This window comes from Zingiber officinale, chromosome 11A (assembly GCF_018446385.1).
Source record: "Zingiber officinale cultivar Zhangliang chromosome 11A, Zo_v1.1, whole genome shotgun sequence".
NCBI classification, from domain to species: Eukaryota; Viridiplantae; Streptophyta; class Magnoliopsida; order Zingiberales; family Zingiberaceae; genus Zingiber; species Zingiber officinale.
The window spans coordinates 90981722-91001201 of NC_056006.1; the positions used below are offsets into that span (position 1 = coordinate 90981722).

Genomic DNA, 19480 nt, shown 5'->3' on the forward strand with positions numbered 1-19480 from the left:
ACATATTCGCCGTCCACTTCTTGAAGGTAATCCACCTGAATCCAACTATTCAAAAACGTCGTCATCATCAATACTCGACAGCAACATGAATAAGAAATTAATCGCTAGAACTGTACTTGCTGTCTTGTTATTACAAGTTGCTATATATCCACAAAGCAACTTCTATTGTTGCAGCTTAATCATGTAAACTCTTTGTCCTGGAATAAACGAGGAAGAAATCCTCGAAATCGTATCTCTTCTCTCCACCCTTAAAGTTCCCCTCATGGTAAAGGTAAACCACCTATATTGAATGCTGCAGAAAGTTGGAGGCACGGATTAAGACCTTCATGGCCAATGGCGAGCCAGTAGACTTTTCTTTCATTTGGTTTAATCCAACTCAGAAACCATCTGACTTTTTTTATTTTTCCTTACAAAAGGACAAAAACAACCCAAAAACGTGATACGGGCATCTAAAAGTCAAATGCTCTAGCAATCTAGCTACTACCTTCTCCAAATTGGACGACAGGAAGCACGGATCCTTCCTAGCTCATTCATGATCTCTCCATGAATGCGCTCAGCAGCAGCAGTAGTAAACAGGAGGAATTTCACAATCCTCTCCTGGAACTATATACAGCATCATATCAGAAAGTTTGTTTACATAAACCTTGGAGTAGATATGAATCGATTCGATCAGATTCCAAATATCTAAAAACATTTAGACATTTTGATTATTTCATCATTGTGTTTGATGCAAACATCTAAGCAACTTTAGTTGGAGGAGAAGGGGCAGAGGATGTCAACAACTGTAAGATATTGGCTATACTGTCTTATTTAATCATAGTTCAACTTACAACTAATTATATAATTGTTTCTATTTTTGTATCGGTCTATTCACATCTGTAACTTTCTTAATTTTCTTTTCTCTATCTTTATTCAATAGTATTGTGCCTAGATCCAAGGCTAAAGTTTACTCAAAGAACTCTATCTATCTTTCTCCAAATCACACATCTCTTTTTATATATCTAAAATACCCATAACTTCATGGAATAATAATAGTTTCATTTTAAACGGTTATATTTATATCAGATTTTAAAGAGAAAAAAAAATTCAATCTTATTTTATATTTTTCAAATAGTGAGAAACCATTTTTTTTACATTATACTACTACTACTCATCTAAGAAGCAAGAATATGTGATAATTTAAATTAATAAGACATGGTCAATTATCAAGGATGTGATGTCCAAAAGTTGTCCACGTCTTGCCACATGCCAAGTGGAATTATAAATTAACTTTATTTAATAAATAAAGTCCTTTATTTCTTAAATGCTTTTTAATATTTAATAAGATATTTTGCAAAGCACCCTCATTTTAATTTTCACTTAATTAATTGATTGGATTATTTTTAAAATGCCCTTTAATATTTAGTAGTTTTTATAAAATGATTTTAATTTTTTATTAATGTCATTATCAACCTCTTTCCAACGGCACCGTCATCCACCGTTATGGGATTACCAACTATCGGCGGCGTGATGACATCTGGCCTTTATCAGGCTTTAACCTCCGTAGTCCGGATAACGCCGTACTCTCTCTCTCTCTCTCTCTCACCCGAAACAAGCCAAGGGGCAATCCCGTCAGAGCACTGCGACTTTCTTTATAAAATCCGACCCCTTGGGCCTTCGATGCCCCCAACTTTACGAAATGAAGGTGTGGCTTTACTGAAATACCCATTTCATTGGAATCTCCGGCTTGCCGGCGGATTTCCTCACTCCTCCCGCCGAGCATCTGCGTCCGATTCTCTTTCTTCTCCCCGATCTGAGGCGTTCTCCGGCGAGCCTCCGCCGGAAGGAAGTGGTGGCGGAGAATCTTTTTCTTCTCGTTCTTCCTCTCCTTGCCCTAGTCTGTTTCAAATTGTAGCTGCATGATGGGATTTTCTCTCACCCCGATGAAATCTTCGAGTCGTCTTCTGTGGAGTACCAGTTTCTTCCGCCACAAGACCGTCTCCGTCGTCGCTTTATTCTTCTTATAGACTGATAAACCTAACCACTTCGATCGATCGCCGGATCAAGAAACGAGGGAGAATAGTACATACCTTTAGCTAGCAGCGAGTGAACGGGAAGGGATACCTTCTCTGGGATCTAGATCTGGACGTCGATCGTAAGATTCGAGTGATGGGGATGGATTCCGGATGTCTGATCTTCGATTCCTCTTGCTTTTCCGCTTCCTCATCTTCTCCGGGCGGCCGCTTGATACTCTTGGGCAGCGCGAACTCGGGCTCTGGGGGTAATAACTTCTACCTCTCCTTTGATGAATTGGCTTTAGATTTGGGTTCCGATGCAACTGACGAGTGTTTCTTTTTTTGTTGGTCGGCTGTGGTAGGGATAGCGGAGGAGGGCAGAGCAAGCAAGCGCCGCCCGTTCTTCACGTCGCCGGATGAGATTTACGAGGAGTACTATGAGGTGCTTCCGCCGGAGAAGAAGCGCCGCCTCACCTCGGAGCAAGTAAACAATTCTGCTTTTTCTAAATTACTCCATCGATAAGCGGGATTCGTAAAAAGGGTGGATAAACGTATTGGTTATTAGAACAATTGATCAACCCGTCTATTCGAAGAAAGAAACAAAAATAATTGAGACGAAATCATTGCCCATGAGACAAAACGAATTCTTAAATTGAGATAACAGTCATACTTCATGAACCAATCTGAATTTTGCTGAAAAATTATGTTTTTTTTTAATGAGATTGGGGAAGTTCGTTTGGGCGTTTGACTTCTGTACATAGTAGTGATAAACGATGGGGATAAAGTAGTTTTACTTCAATTATACATAAGAATTTGCAATTTTTTATTTGATAAACATATATATAAATCAAGTTGATGTAGTTTTGGAGTGAAATAGATACAAATGTTGGAGCGGAGCTTCGAGGAGGAGGACAAGCTAGAGCCGGAACGCAAGAGCGAGCTGGCTAAGAAATTGGGGTTGCCACCGAGGCAGGTGGCTGTGTGGTTCCAGAACCGCCGTGCCCGGTGGAAGAACCAACAGGTGGAGCGTGACTTCGACCGTCTCAAGGCTTCCTATGACGCACTCCTCCTTGACCACGATGCCCTTCTGGAGGACAACAGCCGCTTGCGTTCACAGGTGAACCACCTCCCTCTCTTCCTACATCAGTTTCATTTCCGTATCTAAATATTTTATTGATCAAGCTATTCCAATTTGCTGACTTGGTAAACTGTCAAATTGTCAATACTTCTCGTATTTAAAAAAATAATGAAATACCAGGTCAACTGTTCACCCGAGCATGATTCATTAAATTGTGTTAGCTTCACTATTTATCATAGCTGTTTAGTCGTGCAACCGTGTCACTAATCACTGTAGAACGTAGAATTAACGTTTATATGATGCAGAGTCTGTAGCCTCGTCCATATGATCACAGTCTCTAGTCCCTTTCATAATAAGAAAACGGGGTTTTCATAGAGACACTGAAATTTCCCTTATTTTGTCAACCTAATTAGCCATTGCGTTTTGTATTTTCAATTGAGAATAAACTCTTACATACATTAGGTCAACTGTTTGGTTGTTTTGACCACATATTAATTAGAAATTTACTTGGTTGGATTAATTCAACAGTTGAATTGAGAACTGAAAGCCAATAGGGTTAAAATCATACTAAGAAACCTATCGTAATACTAGAATGCATAAAATTTTTGAAGTTAAAATGATTTGTAGGAACAATTTGATATGTTTGATTGTCATCTGAATCAATAGGTCTTGGATGAAATAGGAAGATAGGAGAATCATCAGCATTTTACGCCCTCTATTGTTCCATTTCAATTTTGCGTTTCATGGAAAATAATTATAAGAAAATATTCTATGTTTTTGTTCAATAATTTCCTTTTTTTACTTTTTATACTTTTGTCTGGCGATCACCAGTTATGGTCTCTTTGCAAAAAAAAAGTTAAGCTCTTTATTAAATTGAATCCTGTTGGCTAGAGGAACGAAACGTCAGGCAGTTGAGGATGATGGTTTTAGCTTGAACTGCCAATTGAGATAATCTGGCCTTTGACTTTATCCACCCAGTAGTTTCGTCTTACAGGTCAACTTATTGTTAGAAAAGCTGCAAGCAAATGAACAGGGTGCAGTCTCTGGAGTCACTAGTCTCACTCCGGATGACCAGGCAGCATCTAGTGGTAAGATAATCGCCCTGAACCTGAGCATCCAGCAGAAGGTGGACGATCTATTGAGCACAGGCAGCGGCGGAAATAATGCGATGGATGAAGTAGATACTCATCACTTGGTGGCGGACAGCCGGCAGCCTTTAATCCTCCCTGAGAGCTACCACTGCATGGGACTGCGTGAGACAGGTCTACATTCTGATCAGGACGACGTGAGCGACGGGGGCTGCAACTACTATCCCGGCAGTGCCGTGACAGAGTACCAGAAGCAGGAGGAAGCCCAGCTGGAGAATTGGTTGGATTGTGTGGAAAGAATTCTCCTCCCTTGAGAAGCTCCAACGATCAAGTTGACGTTTAGCAGTCGAAAGCATGATATATATAGCTTGGTTTCCACCTGCTGTTGCTTCATCTTCTTCATTAGTATTCATTATGTCTGTGAGTGGATGATGTTGTTGGACGTGTGTAGTAAGTCCTATGTATGTTGGATTGCTTGGGAATCAAACTGTTTACTTTCTCTGTTGATTGTATTTGTCGGGGAAAATAAAATTGTTTACAACAAAATCTGCAAACTGCATATATAGGAATAAGAATCCTGTCATCGATTACAATTTACAATAGTTTTGGAACTTGGCCTTCCCTAAAGCACAATGTTTACAACAAAATCTCCTCAGGATAGAGTCATATTTACATTGGTATTTATATTATTCACAACCACATGCACATTCGGAATGGTGGGAATTCCAAACCGGATACGGAAAATAAGGTGATATTCACAGCAAAAAGAATGAAATGATCCATAACAACCATTCCCTGCAACGAGGATTTGAACCTTGGGAAGGTCACAAAGCCATATTAACTTCTCCAATTGCTTTGCTTTCGACATGATACACCGAACAATGTTATCCTGTAACACTACAATTTCTGACTTAAACCGCAGCTCCGGAGAATGAACTTCTTTCCTTCAAAGATACTACCAAGCAAATGTTATCCGGCGAGAGCTTATGCACAAGACAACCCCATTAATGCTTCACGATTCTATTACTTTCACATTAAACGTCGTCATTTGCATTTTTTTTTCTCACACCTCATCAGGCCAAGCTATCAATTAGTACTTACAGTCAGGTGCTTCAAAGAGAAGAAAGCCATTCCTCCATACGCTTGTTGCCATCTGCATCAATACAACTAGAAGCAGGTCAGTAAGTAGCGCATAGAATATTCAAGAGATTGTCTTGTATATATCAATGCATCCTAAAAGAAGGAAACGAAGTTGCTGCTGTAAAGCAAATTTCGATAACTAGTAAGAGAAGTAAAATTTAAGTACTCTAAGCAACAAGAAAATAACATAACCAAACCATAACTGAGAAAACAGTGTTGGTCAAGCATACAAATGATATTATTAAACGTAGAACAAGTGAACCAAACAATAGCATTTCCGAGAGTACAGACATGCATATCAATTTATGAACATGCTACTCTATATGGTACATATGCAACAATCACAATTATATGTAAAGAATATACTCACATTCCTTTGTCTAATTAAAAGAAAAATCTTATATGACTATATGAAATTACCTATCATATCAATGAATTGGGATTCCTACAACTTGATGGTGAGGATGATGAAAATCATGATGTCTACGCATTAATGAAATTCTCTAGTATTTTCTTAGCATATTATATCAAGCCCTAACCAAAAACAAGCCAAGAGTTGCATGTTTGGCATTGAGAACTAACAAAATTTAGGAAAACTAGAATGATGTGGCCAACATAACATGGTAAAAATGAAAGTTGAATCCATCAAACATAATGTACTAGAAAACTAAAATGTAATTTAGGTTAAGATGGATGAAACAAAATTGCATGGAAGAGGGGATGGTATCTCAAACAGGCAAACTACTTCAAGCAACATGACGAAAGAATCATATATACCAAAGAAGATGCAACTATTTTTTTTCACCTGAAAGATGATCATCCATATGGCTGAGGGTACCCAGGACATGAGTTATAGAGTTTTTTGCCTGCTCATTGCGGCCGCGCCCATAACACCGCACCAAGACCGCAAAACTGTTCTGAGCTTCAGAGTCGCTCTCAAATTCGGGTCCATGAGGTTCCAACCAACCAATAGACCAGTCAGAATCATCAGACTCAGACCCTGACATGCATCCACCATCTGAGGGAACAAGAACAGTGTCATACTCCTTGTCTATCCGCCTTTCTTCGTGGCTTTGCAACCTTTTCTTATTTCTTCTCCAATTCGGCATTGCCCTGTGTCCTGGTGGAAACTTCAAGTAATCCGACTCCTTGAATCCTGAAGGAAAATCACGAGGGATGAGTGCCGAATTGGGAGATTCATCATCTTTCTCGCCCCAAATCCATAAAGAGAAACGTGGGAAACCCATAGTAGTTATCTGCTAGCGTGAAAACCCTGACTTGGCTGAATCACAGTACTACTAATCCCGTTCTCAAAACGATCTCACACTGAGAAATGGCTTAGAGGAGAATGCCCCACGAATCTCCCGAAACAATTTCAAATCGTCAAACCCACTAACCAAGAGCATAACTTTGCTGAAACAGATCAAACTCCTCCTATTACTGACAAAGTAAATTGTACTTCAGCAAATAATCGTGCTTCATAGAAATGAATGCCGACAATACCAATCAGAAGAAATATACCTGTGAATCGCAATAAACCTTTCACCAAAGGCCTCGAAATCAAATCGCTAGGAGAGAAACAACAAGAAATTAAATATCTTTCACGCTGAACTCCTACAAATCCGCAAGAGAAGCGTCAAGGATGAGAAATCCAAATAAAAAAGAAAAAAGAAGAAGAAGAAGAAGAAAAACTCCTGCCTGATGTTTTAGAATCTAAAATTCAAAAGGGGTTTCACAGCTGACGCATTGAACGCATCCGGCCGGCGGCCTCCAGAATATCGGCAACCGAGATTGAAGATGGTGCGAAGAGAGAGAGAGAGAGAGAGAGAGAGAGAGACGGCGAGACCCAGCGGGTGAGATGGGATAGGTTTATAGCTCTCCGGACGCATATTGAAACATGCGGTCGATCTACTAATTAATTACGCGGGCTGTCATCAGACCGGCCACGCGTCATGCGGTGATCGCGAGGCCATCTCTCGGGTGGACCAGATCTCCGGTACGAATGGCGCACACAAACTCCTATGCGACGGCGGCCCTCAACCATCGGTTTTCTTGATAGACGGCGGATCCAGCATCATTCCACCGGAGACACGAGTTCCTATGGGTGCCACGGCAAGTAACTGGGCGGCCAACCGCTTCCCGTCAATCATTGCAGATCTTTGCGGTGCACGGAACTGCCACGTGTGACCCGCAGCTCATGCCAATCCAAAATCAACACGCCTTTGACTTACCCAATGTCCTTTCTTTAACCATGATAATGGAGTAAACGATAAAAATTGACAGGTGTCTGTCTACACGATTACGTGATCAGATTTACTTTATTTCATCATCTGTATTATCCTTAATTTTAATCATTAGCCTGGTTTCTTTATTTTTTTCTCTCTTTCTAAATATCCAAATCAGTAACTTGTGGTAATAAATGTTATTTTAAAAGATTGTGTTTGCTTACAAGTAATGGAATCTCAATCGTATCTAAGTTTTTTTTTTTTTATGTTATCACCTCATCAATGACATATGTTCTGATTCTGAAAAAGCCAAAGAAAATTGATACGAAATGAATCAAATTTTCATTTAATTCAATTTACTGTCTAACTTCTCTGTGGTGATCTAACTGAAGGAAACACTTCTAGATTAACTAATCAATTAAGAAAAGTTTGAACATTTAAGTTTGCAGGTTCATATTTCTTTGTTTGGCTCTCTTCTTCCCCAGTTGAGTATCTCAATTTGAAAAATCTTTCTAATTAATTTCTCGATCCTTTCATTTCATAATCCTCGGGATCCGTCTCATGTTTCAAACTATTAAAAAAAAAACAAAGATTTGAGCTATCTGCTACATTTTAAACATCTGAGAATCCTTTTCTTAACAATGCCAATAACATCTCATTCCAGGTATCGATAGGACCCGGCAAGCACCAGTGCAAGCAGTCATTAAACCCTCTGTTCCAGTCGTTGTTCCAGTGCGACCCCGGGTGCCCATCTGCCCTCAGCAACATGGCTTTTGTCACGTCTAGAACTCCAAACCATTTCGTCTTCTCCATTCTGAACCTCTCCACCTCCTCCACCTGAGCATTCCTGACCTCCCAGTCCGTGCCACTCAACCTGACCGCCGTCTCGTTCAATGGCCTGGTCCTGTTGCAATATCCTCCAGTGTTCCATGCCCCGTGCTCAAAGTGTGCAGGTGCAAATGTCCTCACCAAAGTCACCAGCCCTTCGCACTCCTCGCACCTGTCGATGGACTGGAGAGCCGTCCTGAAGGCCCTTCGAATCGCGTAGGTGAAGTCGTAGTTGGTCAGGTTCGCCTGGCCGCAGTAGACACACCCTATGATTTTGCCGTTTTCGTACAGGTAAAGGTTTCTGAAGAACCAGTGCCCACTGGAGATGATCAGGTAGTTCACCAATGGAAGCTTTGCCGTCCAGTTAGTGTCAACCCTGTCCAGGTGCAGATCAAAATCCCCTGTTCCCGTTCCATTGACCACTCTCTCTTGTTCTTGCACTAAAAATCTCGTCCACAAGAGCATGAGGGTGAAATCGTAGGACTGGAAGTACCAATTCGTGATCTGGTTTTCTTCTTTGTCACCTTTTAGATTCAGTGGGTACTCGACCTGTTTATCAGAACAGAATTATTAGTCAGATAATAATTTCAAGGGCGAGATAAATCTCTGTAATCTAATTAATGCGGGCAGGCATTGATACAATGATACCGATACTCGCCTGAGACAAGAGGCAGACGAGTGAGTCCTTCTGGTTCCGGCCGACGGAGTCGCTAGCAAACGCCATCGTCTTTCCTCTCACCGCCTCCAGGAACGCCACCGGGTCGAACCGCCGGAGATCACATTCCGCCGGCTTCCACCGCCAATTCACAAAGTCCTGATCCTTCCCGTACTTATCGCAGTTCTGCGACTCCGGCAGTATCCGGCACGACCGGTTAGTGTAAGCCGGACCGCCATGATCCCTCAGCCACTTCCCCTCGAACAAATCGCAATCGTCGTCTGAAGATCAAGGAATAAAGCTCAAGATTACCGGATCCTGCAATTGTGCATATAAAAAACACAAAGCCATGCACGTACTGATGACGGTTTGGTCGCCGGCGGACGGGTGCCACAGTTTGAAGCTTCCGTTGTAGATGACCGTCAAGGGATTGGAGGAGAAGAGGGAGGAAAGGAAGAGGAGGACGGAGAAAGAGACGATTAAGCTCAGGAACGACCTGGTCTTCATCGATCCCATGCCTGATTCCTCGTGGAAGGCTCTTTTGCCCTGTTCATATGGCGCAGGACGCATTGAAATATCACCGGGCAAGGCAGAGGGTTAAGGTTTGTATGTTAAGGAAGATCGATCGTTTAGGTTGGAGAATTCTTTGTTTACAATTTTGTCTCGCACAGATTAAATTTAGGAAATCAAATATAACTTCCTGCAAATTTCATTGTTTTATTTTGTTTTAATTGGTATCTAAAATTGAAACCCGTATTTAATGGTGATAAATTTGGACAGGAAACTTCTCGTCCTTTAAAAGAAAAAGGAAGCAGCAAATTGATGTCCTAACAAATTACAATGATCATTTAAATATTTCCTTATTGCCTTTTTTTAGATTAGGGTTGCAAACTTATTACAATAGATATAGCAAAGAAAGATCAGTCATTACTATAAAGTATCAAAATCATAACATATAATAATCATCAAAATATTTTGACCAAAACTTAAGTTGATGACCTGAAAAATTAAACTTTAAGGATGTAATAACAATCATATGTTACAAGTTTAAGATGTGGTGGTGCCAAAAAAGCTCAAAACTGACCAAAAAATCTATGAAAAGATTAGTAAGAATACAATGGTTTTCATATGATAGTATTTTAAATTCATTTAAGCCATCAAGATATATTTTAATTACCAAAACAACTTAATTAGAGCTTAAAATAATGAAATACTAAATAGGAACATTATTAGAAGACTAATAAAAAAGTAATGATTTTGAATTAGTCATTAAGATATTTTGACCAAAATATATTAATGACTAAAAGGGCTCAAAATAATAGAAAAAATTAAAATACTATTAGAAAACTTTTAAAGATATAATGGTACCTATATATGACATGATTTTAAGTTTTTTTTTTTATCATTGCCAAATACCTTTATAGTTAAAAAAGACTCAAAATCATAGATAAATACTAGAAACACTATCAATAGTTTTTTTAAGCCATCAGAAATACACGCAAAGAATACAGAATCATGTAGAAAGATAAGAAATACGTTTGTTTAAGAGACTAGGAGAAATACAATGATAACATAGTTTTGAGCCCCTTTAACTATTAAGACATTTTAGTTAAAAACAAATTGATGCATTAAGGTATTTGGGCCAAAACACCTTAACAACTAAAAAAAATAAAAAATCATTGATTAAAAAAAAGACTATGAACGAATAGAGATGGAATGTTGCCCGTATTATATTAATTGAAGGTCTTTTTAGTCATTAAGATGTTTTTGATTAGGGTGCGAAAGTTGAGGGAGGCTGAGGGGTTCCAACAAAAATGTACGTAGATTAAGATGCAAGACACCTTGATGGGTCTCATGCTTCGACTTTTTCATGTGGTTAGGGCGATGACTAGTTTGACATGCATGCATGTGGTTCAAGAGAAGGGTTAAGGAAGAGGTATATATAAATTCTGGCCAGTTAGAAATTTTTATCTCTCAATTAAAATATATACATGTAATATATATATATATATATATATAATATTACTAAAATACCCATATATACATATGCATGTATATATTCTGATTGGTCAGATTCTGACCATTTAGCACATTACCCATATATATTTTAGTCACTGTACTTTGGTAAATATGAAACTATGATTGTGTTTTGATTAATACATAATGTTAGCATATAATTAATAAACTCGTCAAAAGTTAATATATGATTTCTAGAATTTATAAAACTCTTCAGCAATAATTCACTGTTCTCTATTGATATGGATGTTATTAGAGACCTCCACGTGTACCAAGAAGATAATGGCCTGATTGAAGTGGGGTCAAAAAAGATAGGTCAAAGTCAAGATAGGTTAAAGTAAATTCAACTCCATTGATCCGAGCGGCTCCCCTCCTCGGTCGGCTCAACTTCCTCTATCGAAGTGTCCCATTCAGTTAGCTCAATTCCACCGATCCGAGTGCCCTGCTCGGTTGGCTTAACTATCCCAACCGACGATCCTCTTAGCCCCACTAATTTGATACCCCTCTCAATCCGACACCCCTTTGCGTAACAGGCCATCCCTGTCCAACTATCACAGTATTATGTGGGTTGGCCTAACAAGTGGGTTGGTGTAGTACATGGAATAGCGCATGAGTTGTCAGAATATATGGGGCAGTATGATTATAGAAATGTGATCCCACAAGATCTTCTATAAATATAGAACGTAAGTGACATAACAGTATGATATGACAATGATATGATGCGACATTTTTCCTCTTCTAATATGATGTATAATTAATGAGGAAAAAAGTATTGTTCCTTTCCAACATTATTATAAAAAGAGTCTACTTTTACAGACCAAGGTACGCACACATAACCATTCACAAGCCACCAATATATTTTTAATGTTCATCTTCTCCGCCTCCCTAGCCCCGGTCCTAACATTCAGGAGGCCCGAGGCGAAACAATCAAAATAGGTCCTCAATTTTTTCTTTAATAAAGTAAAAATTATTTACAATGACTTCTTCTAGTTTTTCTAGACACAAAATCATCTATAATATTATTAATTTCAAGATTTTCTAAAATATCTTTTTTAAATAGATAAAATTGCTAATTCATTCAATCTCTCTTGTGACATTGTTGATCTCATGTATGTTTTTAACAATTTTAATTTTGAGAAACTCCTTTCAGCCGATTCTACGGTAACAGTCATAGTTAACAATATTCTATAAGCAATTGCAACATTTGGATAACAATCTATATTTTTTACAAAATTAAGAATATCAATTGTAGACATTATCTCGTTTGGTAAAGTCACTTGTAATATTTTTAATTCTGTAAACAAATCATCTAACTCAACATCTAATGAATTGTCATGTGTAAAAGTAGATGTTAAATTAACACAACATTTTCTCAACTCATCATTATCTAATGATTTTAATGTTTTCGAATCAAACAAAAGACCAAATATATTTTCAAATGTTTTCATTTCATCAAATCTACCTTTCAAAGAAGAAATTGGCATGTCTACAATAATCACAAAATAATTAATTCTAAAAGATTCTTCAGGTGATAGTGAAATTTCATCATCTTCTTTCTCATCAAATTATTTTTTTCTAAAAATACGACGTTTCATTGAAAATATTGGCTCTATATTCATATCAAATGCAAGACTTTTAGCAATAGTCAAATTTTTTGCAAAACCATCATTCCTATATTTTTCAAAATATGATATTACACCATCTAATTGTTTCATAGCAGAATCAATGCACATAGACTTTGATTGTAACTTCTTACTTATCATGTTTATAGCAAATAAAATGTCATACCAAATAACCATACCAAGTAAAAATTCAAAACTTTCAATTGAGTTAACTATACTTTCAGCTTCACTCTTAGACTCTACATCATCACAAATGTTATATAACTCTAATAAAGCACTTCGCACTTCAAGAGCTAGAAATCTAATAGCTTGAACACTTTTAATACGACTTTCCCAACACGTGTTTGAAAAAGATTTGACAGTTAATCCTTTCACATTATCAAGTAAAACTTTCTATCTTTTAGGAGAACTTGAAAACATTGTATATATGCGTTGGACTACCCCAAAAAAAGAAACAGCTTTAGCACAAGAATGCGTCATATCACTAAGAGTCAAATCAAGACTATGACAAGCACATGACATGTATAACACTCTTGGATTTATTTCAAGTAACCTTTTTGAACTCCTTGGTGTTTTCCTTTCATATTAGAGCCATTATTGTAACCTTGACCTCTAATATTTTCAATACTAAGATCAAGTGATTTTAACACATTTTTTAATTCATTAAAAAGTCCAAAACCAGATGTATCATTAACTTTTAGAAACTCTAAAAAATACTCTTCTATTTTCACATTGCTAGATGACATATTAACACATCGTACTATAAAAGTCATTTATTCTTAATGACTTATATCTGGAGTACAATCAAGAATTATTGAAAAATATTTTACCTCCTTAATTTTCTTAATGATAATACTTCTAACATTATCAGCTAAAAGAGAAATCAACTCATTCTGAATTTTATGACCAAGATAATGATGATGAATTTTATGATTTTGAATGCGTCTAATATGATCTTGCATCACAACATCAAATTCAGCAATCATTTCAATTAACCCTAAAAAGTTTCCATTACTTTCTTGATATAGTTGCTCATTAGATCCCCAAAAAGCCAAACAACGTTTAGAAAGACATTTTACAATTGCTAATATTCTTGTAAGAACTTGTATCCAACACTCTCTTTCTTTAGAGATTTCTCGTTGTAGATCTTTATCAATTATTTCATTTTATCTAATCTCATTTTCAATTCTTTCCAAGAGTTCATATTAGTTATATGTTCAATAGAATTTTCATGTTCTTTAAGTCGTTCACTGATATGTTTCCAATCTCTAAACCCATCATTTTCTAAAGAACTTCTATTGTTTTCAGATTTAAATAACTTACAACAAAAACAATAAACTTTATCTACATGTTTACTGTATACTAATCACTTTCGATCTATTACCTCTCCATTACTTAACCTTTTAAAATAATGACTACTTGAAAAATGTCTAGAGGAGTGATCAAAAGGAAATATGAGGTTCATTTCTCTTATATGCCCTTTTTCAACTAAAATATCATGTGCATTATTATCAAGATTATCCCAATTCCTTGAATCATATATATCAAGTGGAGGAATAAATTATTTATCAATATTGGTATTCTCATTATCTACTATAACATTTTCATGCTCTCTTAAATTATCTCTATCCTCATCAACATCATGAATTTCATTAGACTCATCATTAACTTCATGAATTTCATTAGACTCCTTGTTAACATCATATATTTCTTTAAACTCATCTATATAGTCCCTATTTAAATTTTCTATATTTTCATTAGAACTTGATCTTTTAACAAAGAATTTATTAAGAGCACCTCTTTGTGATTCACTTAATTGTTCTAGTCTTTTTTTGTTTTTCTTTTTTCACATCTAGAAATATGTTTTTTAGGCAACATATTATAAATTTATAATGCACAAAACCACAACAATTGCAAAACTATAATTTAAATCAACTCAATATAAAAGAAATAATTGGAATAATTGCACTTGGATTAAGAAGATCAGAAGATGAGTAGATCTGTAGTCTGTAGATGACAATCGTCAACCGTCACAACTCGCAAATCGCAACGCAAGCCAGGTTCAGACTTCAAAAACCTTGTTGTCGCTGCAGGAGGTGCTCTACACGGCAGAAGTTGAACGCTCCTTGGCCCTTGCAACGCTGCGTGTAGGAGGTGTTGTCGTGTAGAGCAGAGACAAAGCCGCAAAGGCGCAACCTCGGCGTCGCGGAGTCACAGGTAGAGGAGAGCAAACAAAAATGAAAAAGGAAGAAGAGCGGTGTAATTATAAAAAAAAATCCAAGAGAGAAATAGAGAGAATATGAGAAAGGAGCAACAAGTTTGCAACAAGTTAGCAATTTGATTTTGCTATGAAAGAAAGCATAGCTATGCAGAGGTGTCGGCGGAAGGTACATAAAAGAAGTGCACTGTGCATAGCTATGTTGGAGTGTATACTAAAATCCTAGCTTTTGTAAACATTTATTTTTGAAATAAAAAAATCACATTGGTCAATATCTACATTTATTTGTTAAATGTAATTGTTTAATTAATTTATATTGTAGATAACATGGAGTGTGGTGTCACACTCAGAAGATCATGTTGTCGGTTCTCAATAAATTATAAATAGTTGCTCGCGACTAAGATGGAAAGGAACAAACCATCAAAATAGTCGTAGTGTAATTAAGTATTAGTTTATCTTGATTAATAAATTACACTGGTACACTCTAAGTGTATTGAGTAGAACCATTTTAGGTAAGTTCTTTTTGTACTGACTTAATAAAAGAACTAGACCTTAGTTATTATGGAAGTGTGTGCTCTTAATCCTAATATAATAACAAGCACATATATTTAATATTTATTTCTTTGACTTATCAAAGGGTGAGGTTTAGCTCGATAAATCAATATACCCGATAAGTTGGGAAATGATATTACTTATAGTGTGTGTTGTTGATTATAAAAGGAATCTGTGTCCTAGTTATCTAGGTTGAGAATGTCCCCAAGAGGAGCTCATAAGGATTGTCATGTTAAACCCTGCAGGTAGACTTAGTCCGACATGACAATGAAGTTGAGTGTACTACTCTTGGATCTAGATATTAATTAAGTGAGTTGTCAGTAACTTACTTAATTAGTGGACATTTGTTATCTTAAACACAGGGAGACTAACACACTCATGATAAGAAGGAGCCCATAATGTAATTTGGGATTTGTGCGGTAGTACGATAATAACTCTCTAGTAGAATAAGTTATTATCGATGAACTTGAGTTGTGTGTTCGGGGCGAGCACGGGATACTCAAGCTCATCGGAAGGCCAAAATCAATTTCTCCTCTAGGTCCCTGTCGTAGCCTTATTATAGCCTCAAGTCCATCCAAATGTAAGGCTCTTCTTGGTGTCCAAGAAGTGGGCCGATCCAATGCTTGGTGACCAAGCAAGGGCCAGCCACATCCTCTTCTATAGGGGCCGACCCTTTGCTTGGTGACCAAGCATGAAGGGGCTGACCACAATAATTCAAAAAGCGAGGGTTGTTTTGAATTTTTAAAATCTTCTCTTTGTAGAAAACTATAAGTTTTAAAAGAGATATTTTAATTTTAAAAACTTTCCTTATTTGAATTAGGCCACATATTTTAATAGAGAGTTTTAAAAGTTTTAAAACTTTTCTTTTTTAACCATCCTCATGGTTTAAGAAAAAAAAGGAAGATAAGTTTTAAAATTTAAATTTTCTATCATCATGTTAAAAAAGAAAATTTTATAAGAGAAGTTTTAAATTTTAAAACATGGTTTTAATTTTTAGAACTTTCCTTTTTTAACTCCTACTTTAGGAAAGAGAGCTTGTAAATTTTATAAGAGGATTTCTTCTTGTAAAAATTTAAAAAATATATTTTCCATTTTTCTCTTGATGAGGTGGCCGACCACCTTGCTTGGTGCCCAAGCAAGGGGCTGGCAATAATTAAAATAAAAAATCATCACAAAATTAAAATTGGTGATTGATTCAATCAAGAGGAAAGAAAAGGAAAAATAAAAAGGAAAAAGGAAAAACTAGAGGATGATTTTATTTTTTGTAAAAAGTTTTTCCTTATTTGCCTTGGGCAAGTAATATAAAAGAAGGGGTGAGGAGGCCTCATGAGATACAATTCTTATTCTCTTACTTGGAGAACCTCAAGTGGCCGACCCTCTCCCTCTCCCTTCTTTTTTCCCTTTTGCTCTCTTCTCCTTGGTGGTGGTGGTGGCCGGATTTTAGAAGAAGAGGAAGAAGCTTTTGGGTGGTGCTCATCTTGGAGGATCGTCGCCCACACGACGTCCAAAGTGAGGCGAGGAATACGACAGAAGATCTTGAGGTCATTAGCTTACAAAGAGAAGGTATAACTAGTAGTTTTCTTCTGCATCATACTAGTTATTTTCTTTGTAAGAATTCTAAATACAAGAGGCAATTAGATCTAGTTTATCGAATTTATTTTTTGAGTTTGTGTTTTCTTCTTTTTCGAATTTGTGATTCGATTGTTCTTTTTGGTTAACCTAGAGTTATTTAAGAAAATTAAATATTAGCTTTCTTTAAAAGGCTTTGACTAGGCGGTGATGGTTGCTCCCATATGCAAGAAGGTCATGTGCCTCGCCATGAAGTCCTGGAAGCCAATTTTGGAAATTAATATTTAATGGAATTAATAACATAGGTGGATTTGAATCAATAGTGTTAAGTTCCGTTTGCGACTCAAATCTAAACCATTAAGAACAGATAAGTTAAATTTGGAATCAATGATGTTAAGTTCCATCTGCGATTCCTAATTTAAATTCTAAAGAACACAATAGGTTATTTAAGGAAAGGTTCGACACTTGTACAAAAATTTTTGTACAGTGGAACCGGTACATTTTCCTAGGACTAACCAACAGGTGTCACTGCAGGAGGTGCTCTACACGGCAGAAGTTGCACGCTCCTTGGCCCTTGCAACGCTGCGTGCAGGAGGTGTTGTCGTGTAGAGCAGAGACAAAAGCCACAAAGGCGCAACCTCGCCGTCGTGGAGTCGCAAGTAGAGAGCAAACAAAAATAAAAAAGGAAGAAGAGCGGTGTAATTATAAAAAAAAATCTAAGAGAGAAATAGAGAGAATATGAGAAAGGAGCAACAAGTTTGCAACAAGTTAGCAATTTGATTTTGCTATGAAAGAAAGCATAGCTATGCAGACGTGTCGGCGGAAGGTTTGCAAGGAGTGCACTGTGCAGATGAAGAAAAGTTAACCTAATTTCTAAAAAATAATATCATAACATATAAACAAGTTTTAAAAATTTTGGGCCCCTCCCAACCTTTGGACCCTGGGCAGTCGCCCAGGACTGCCCGACCGACTGCCCGACCTTTGGGCCGAGGCTGCACCTCCCCAATCAAACACTGACTTGAAGGTCAAAGTAGATGAGCCAGGACACATTCAGCCTTCATTCTAACTCTCTCTTTCCCTCTCAAGCATGGCAGGTGCCTCAATTGATCTGGCTCCCTCCTTCCTTCTCCTTGAAGATTGAGCAGAGCCGACCCTTATTGTTTAAAGGCCCTGCGAAATTATAAATTATGCCCCAATTTTATCTAACGAGCACTACTTTTCTTTAATTAAAAAAATCATATATGAAAAAAGAACCATAGAATGAGGGGGTCAAACCTGATCTTATACTACAATTTACAAGGACTCCACATACTAACATGTATTCCAAACAAAAATCATTCTCTCCATACTTACATTCCAAGAACACAATATAAAATAAACTTTATTTACATATTTTCTAACAAAAATACTCTAACAAATCCAAGAGATTTCAACCTCTTCCTTGAAATACAACCACCAACAATGAACGCTCAGCAAAAGCCTTCAAACTCAGAAAACGAAATCCCAAACATGTAGAATACACCAAAATCTCCAAACTTTCAGAACACAATAGAACTTTCAGAACCACCACCACACCACCAATATATAACCACCACATCACCAATACATAACGTAGGAAATCAACCAACTCTCCCAAAAAATCAGCTTACACATTAAAGCTTCATCAACAAATTTAGTCAGCAGCTCAAAACCCAACAACACCATAAATCAATATCAATTTCTGATCAAAATAAAACACAGCCACAGGGTATGTTTTCCGAACTCCCAGTTACAAAGAAACCCTTTAGAAATCCACCAAATAAAATTTTGCTCAATGAATCTGCCACATATACAACCCTTTAAAAAATATACATTGCTCCACCTTCTTTAGAAACCATAACATTAGACTCCAACAACAATAGTATCTAACAATCAAAACATATAAAATACTAACCCATATCAGAACAAAACCAACCAAATACATAAACCCCTACACTATCAGAACATCACATTTTCTGATAAGAGGGAAGTGCTAGACATGAAAAACCAACCTTTACAAATTTCCAACAACTAATACAAAAAACCACTATAAACATAGCACATCATACCAACATTCCTGCACAACAGATCATAAACCATCAACATCACAACTTCAATCCAACCCCTTCTAGGCACATTCTGTAAATAAGCTTCTCCTCCTTGCAAGATACCCACTGCAACATCCATACTCCAGCCGGGCAACCGCCAAAAGAAGAGCTACCCAATCTGACGTGAATAAAACCTCTTTGTATCAGAGCATATCAAGAATACTCCAATAAAAAGAATGCTCCTTGAAACAAAATTTCCACCACAGAAAATGCTCCACCATTTCCCTCTGAAAGCCACAATAAACAAAAAAGTATTAATTTATCAAACTATCAAGTGATCTAATCATCAAAAGAAAAAGAGTATGAGTAGCACCAATTAGCATAAGTACTGGAGTTGTTATGACTTATGATCACTTTAAGAGCATAAAT

At 37.0% G+C, this 19480-nt stretch overlaps 3 protein-coding genes across 5 annotated transcripts; 1 reads left to right on the forward strand and 2 right to left on the reverse strand.

Moving 5' to 3' along the window:
• Positions 1-1655: 1655 nt before the first annotated feature.
• LOC122031012 (homeobox-leucine zipper protein HOX16-like) lies at positions 1656-4672 on the forward strand. Its single transcript, XM_042590057.1, has 4 exons — positions 1656-2260; positions 2357-2478; positions 2872-3111; positions 4067-4672. Exons 1-4 carry the CDS (start codon positions 2149-2151, stop codon positions 4472-4474), a joined length of 882 nt encoding a protein of 293 aa, XP_042445991.1. The 5' UTR covers positions 1656-2148; the 3' UTR covers positions 4475-4672.
• Positions 4673-4694: 22 nt separating this feature from the next.
• LOC122031013 lies at positions 4695-7183 on the reverse strand. Of its 3 annotated transcripts, XM_042590058.1 has the most exons (4): positions 6999-7183; positions 6822-6906; positions 6106-6740; positions 4695-5327 (listed from the first exon to the last, which is right to left on the reverse strand). In XM_042590058.1, exons 3-4 carry the CDS (start codon positions 6545-6547, stop codon positions 5251-5253), a joined length of 519 nt encoding a protein of 172 aa, XP_042445992.1. In that variant the 5' UTR covers positions 6548-6740; positions 6822-6906; positions 6999-7183; the 3' UTR covers positions 4695-5250. The 3 variants fall into 3 exon arrangements, with proteins under 3 accessions (XP_042445992.1, XP_042445993.1, XP_042445994.1); XM_042590059.1 differs by lacking the exon at positions 6999-7183 and having other exon boundaries at positions 6822-6919; XM_042590060.1 differs by lacking the exon at positions 6999-7183 and having other exon boundaries at positions 4695-5313; positions 6822-6912.
• Positions 7184-8137: 954 nt separating this feature from the next.
• LOC122031569 (protein ALTERED XYLOGLUCAN 4-like) lies at positions 8138-9578 on the reverse strand. The gene is made up of 3 exons (XM_042590668.1): positions 9368-9578; positions 9012-9289; positions 8138-8902 (listed from the first exon to the last, which is right to left on the reverse strand). Exons 1-3 carry the CDS (start codon positions 9576-9578, stop codon positions 8138-8140), a joined length of 1254 nt encoding a protein of 417 aa, XP_042446602.1.
• Between the last annotated feature and the right edge of the window lie 9902 nt (positions 9579-19480).

Excerpts from the sequence above, each read along its gene's own strand:
- LOC122031569 (XM_042590668.1), bottom strand. The coding sequence starts at position 9,578 with ATGCGTCCTGCGCCATATGAACAGGGCAAAAGAGCCTTCCACGAGGAA. Across the intron at positions 9,290-9,367 it reads CGGCGACCAAACCGTCATCA|ACGACGATTGCGATTTGTTC; the intron begins GTACGTGCATGG and ends CTTGATCTTCAG. Across the intron at positions 8,903-9,011 it reads TCGTCTGCCTCTTGTCTCAG|GTCGAGTACCCACTGAATCT; the intron begins GCGAGTATCGGT and ends TCTGATAAACAG.
- LOC122031013 (XM_042590058.1), bottom strand. The coding sequence starts at position 6,547 with ATGGGTTTCCCACGTTTCTCTTTATGGATTTGGGGCGAGAAAGATGAT. Across the intron at positions 5,328-6,105 it reads TATGGATGATCATCTTTCAG|TTGTATTGATGCAGATGGCA; the intron begins GTGAAAAAAAAT and ends ACCTGCTTCTAG.
- LOC122031012 (XM_042590057.1), top strand. The coding sequence starts at position 2,149 with ATGGGGATGGATTCCGGATGTCTGATCTTCGATTCCTCTTGCTTTTCC. Across the intron at positions 2,479-2,871 it reads GCCGCCTCACCTCGGAGCAA|ATACAAATGTTGGAGCGGAG; the intron begins GTAAACAATTCT and ends GGAGTGAAATAG. Across the intron at positions 3,112-4,066 it reads ACAGCCGCTTGCGTTCACAG|GTCAACTTATTGTTAGAAAA; the intron begins GTGAACCACCTC and ends TTCGTCTTACAG.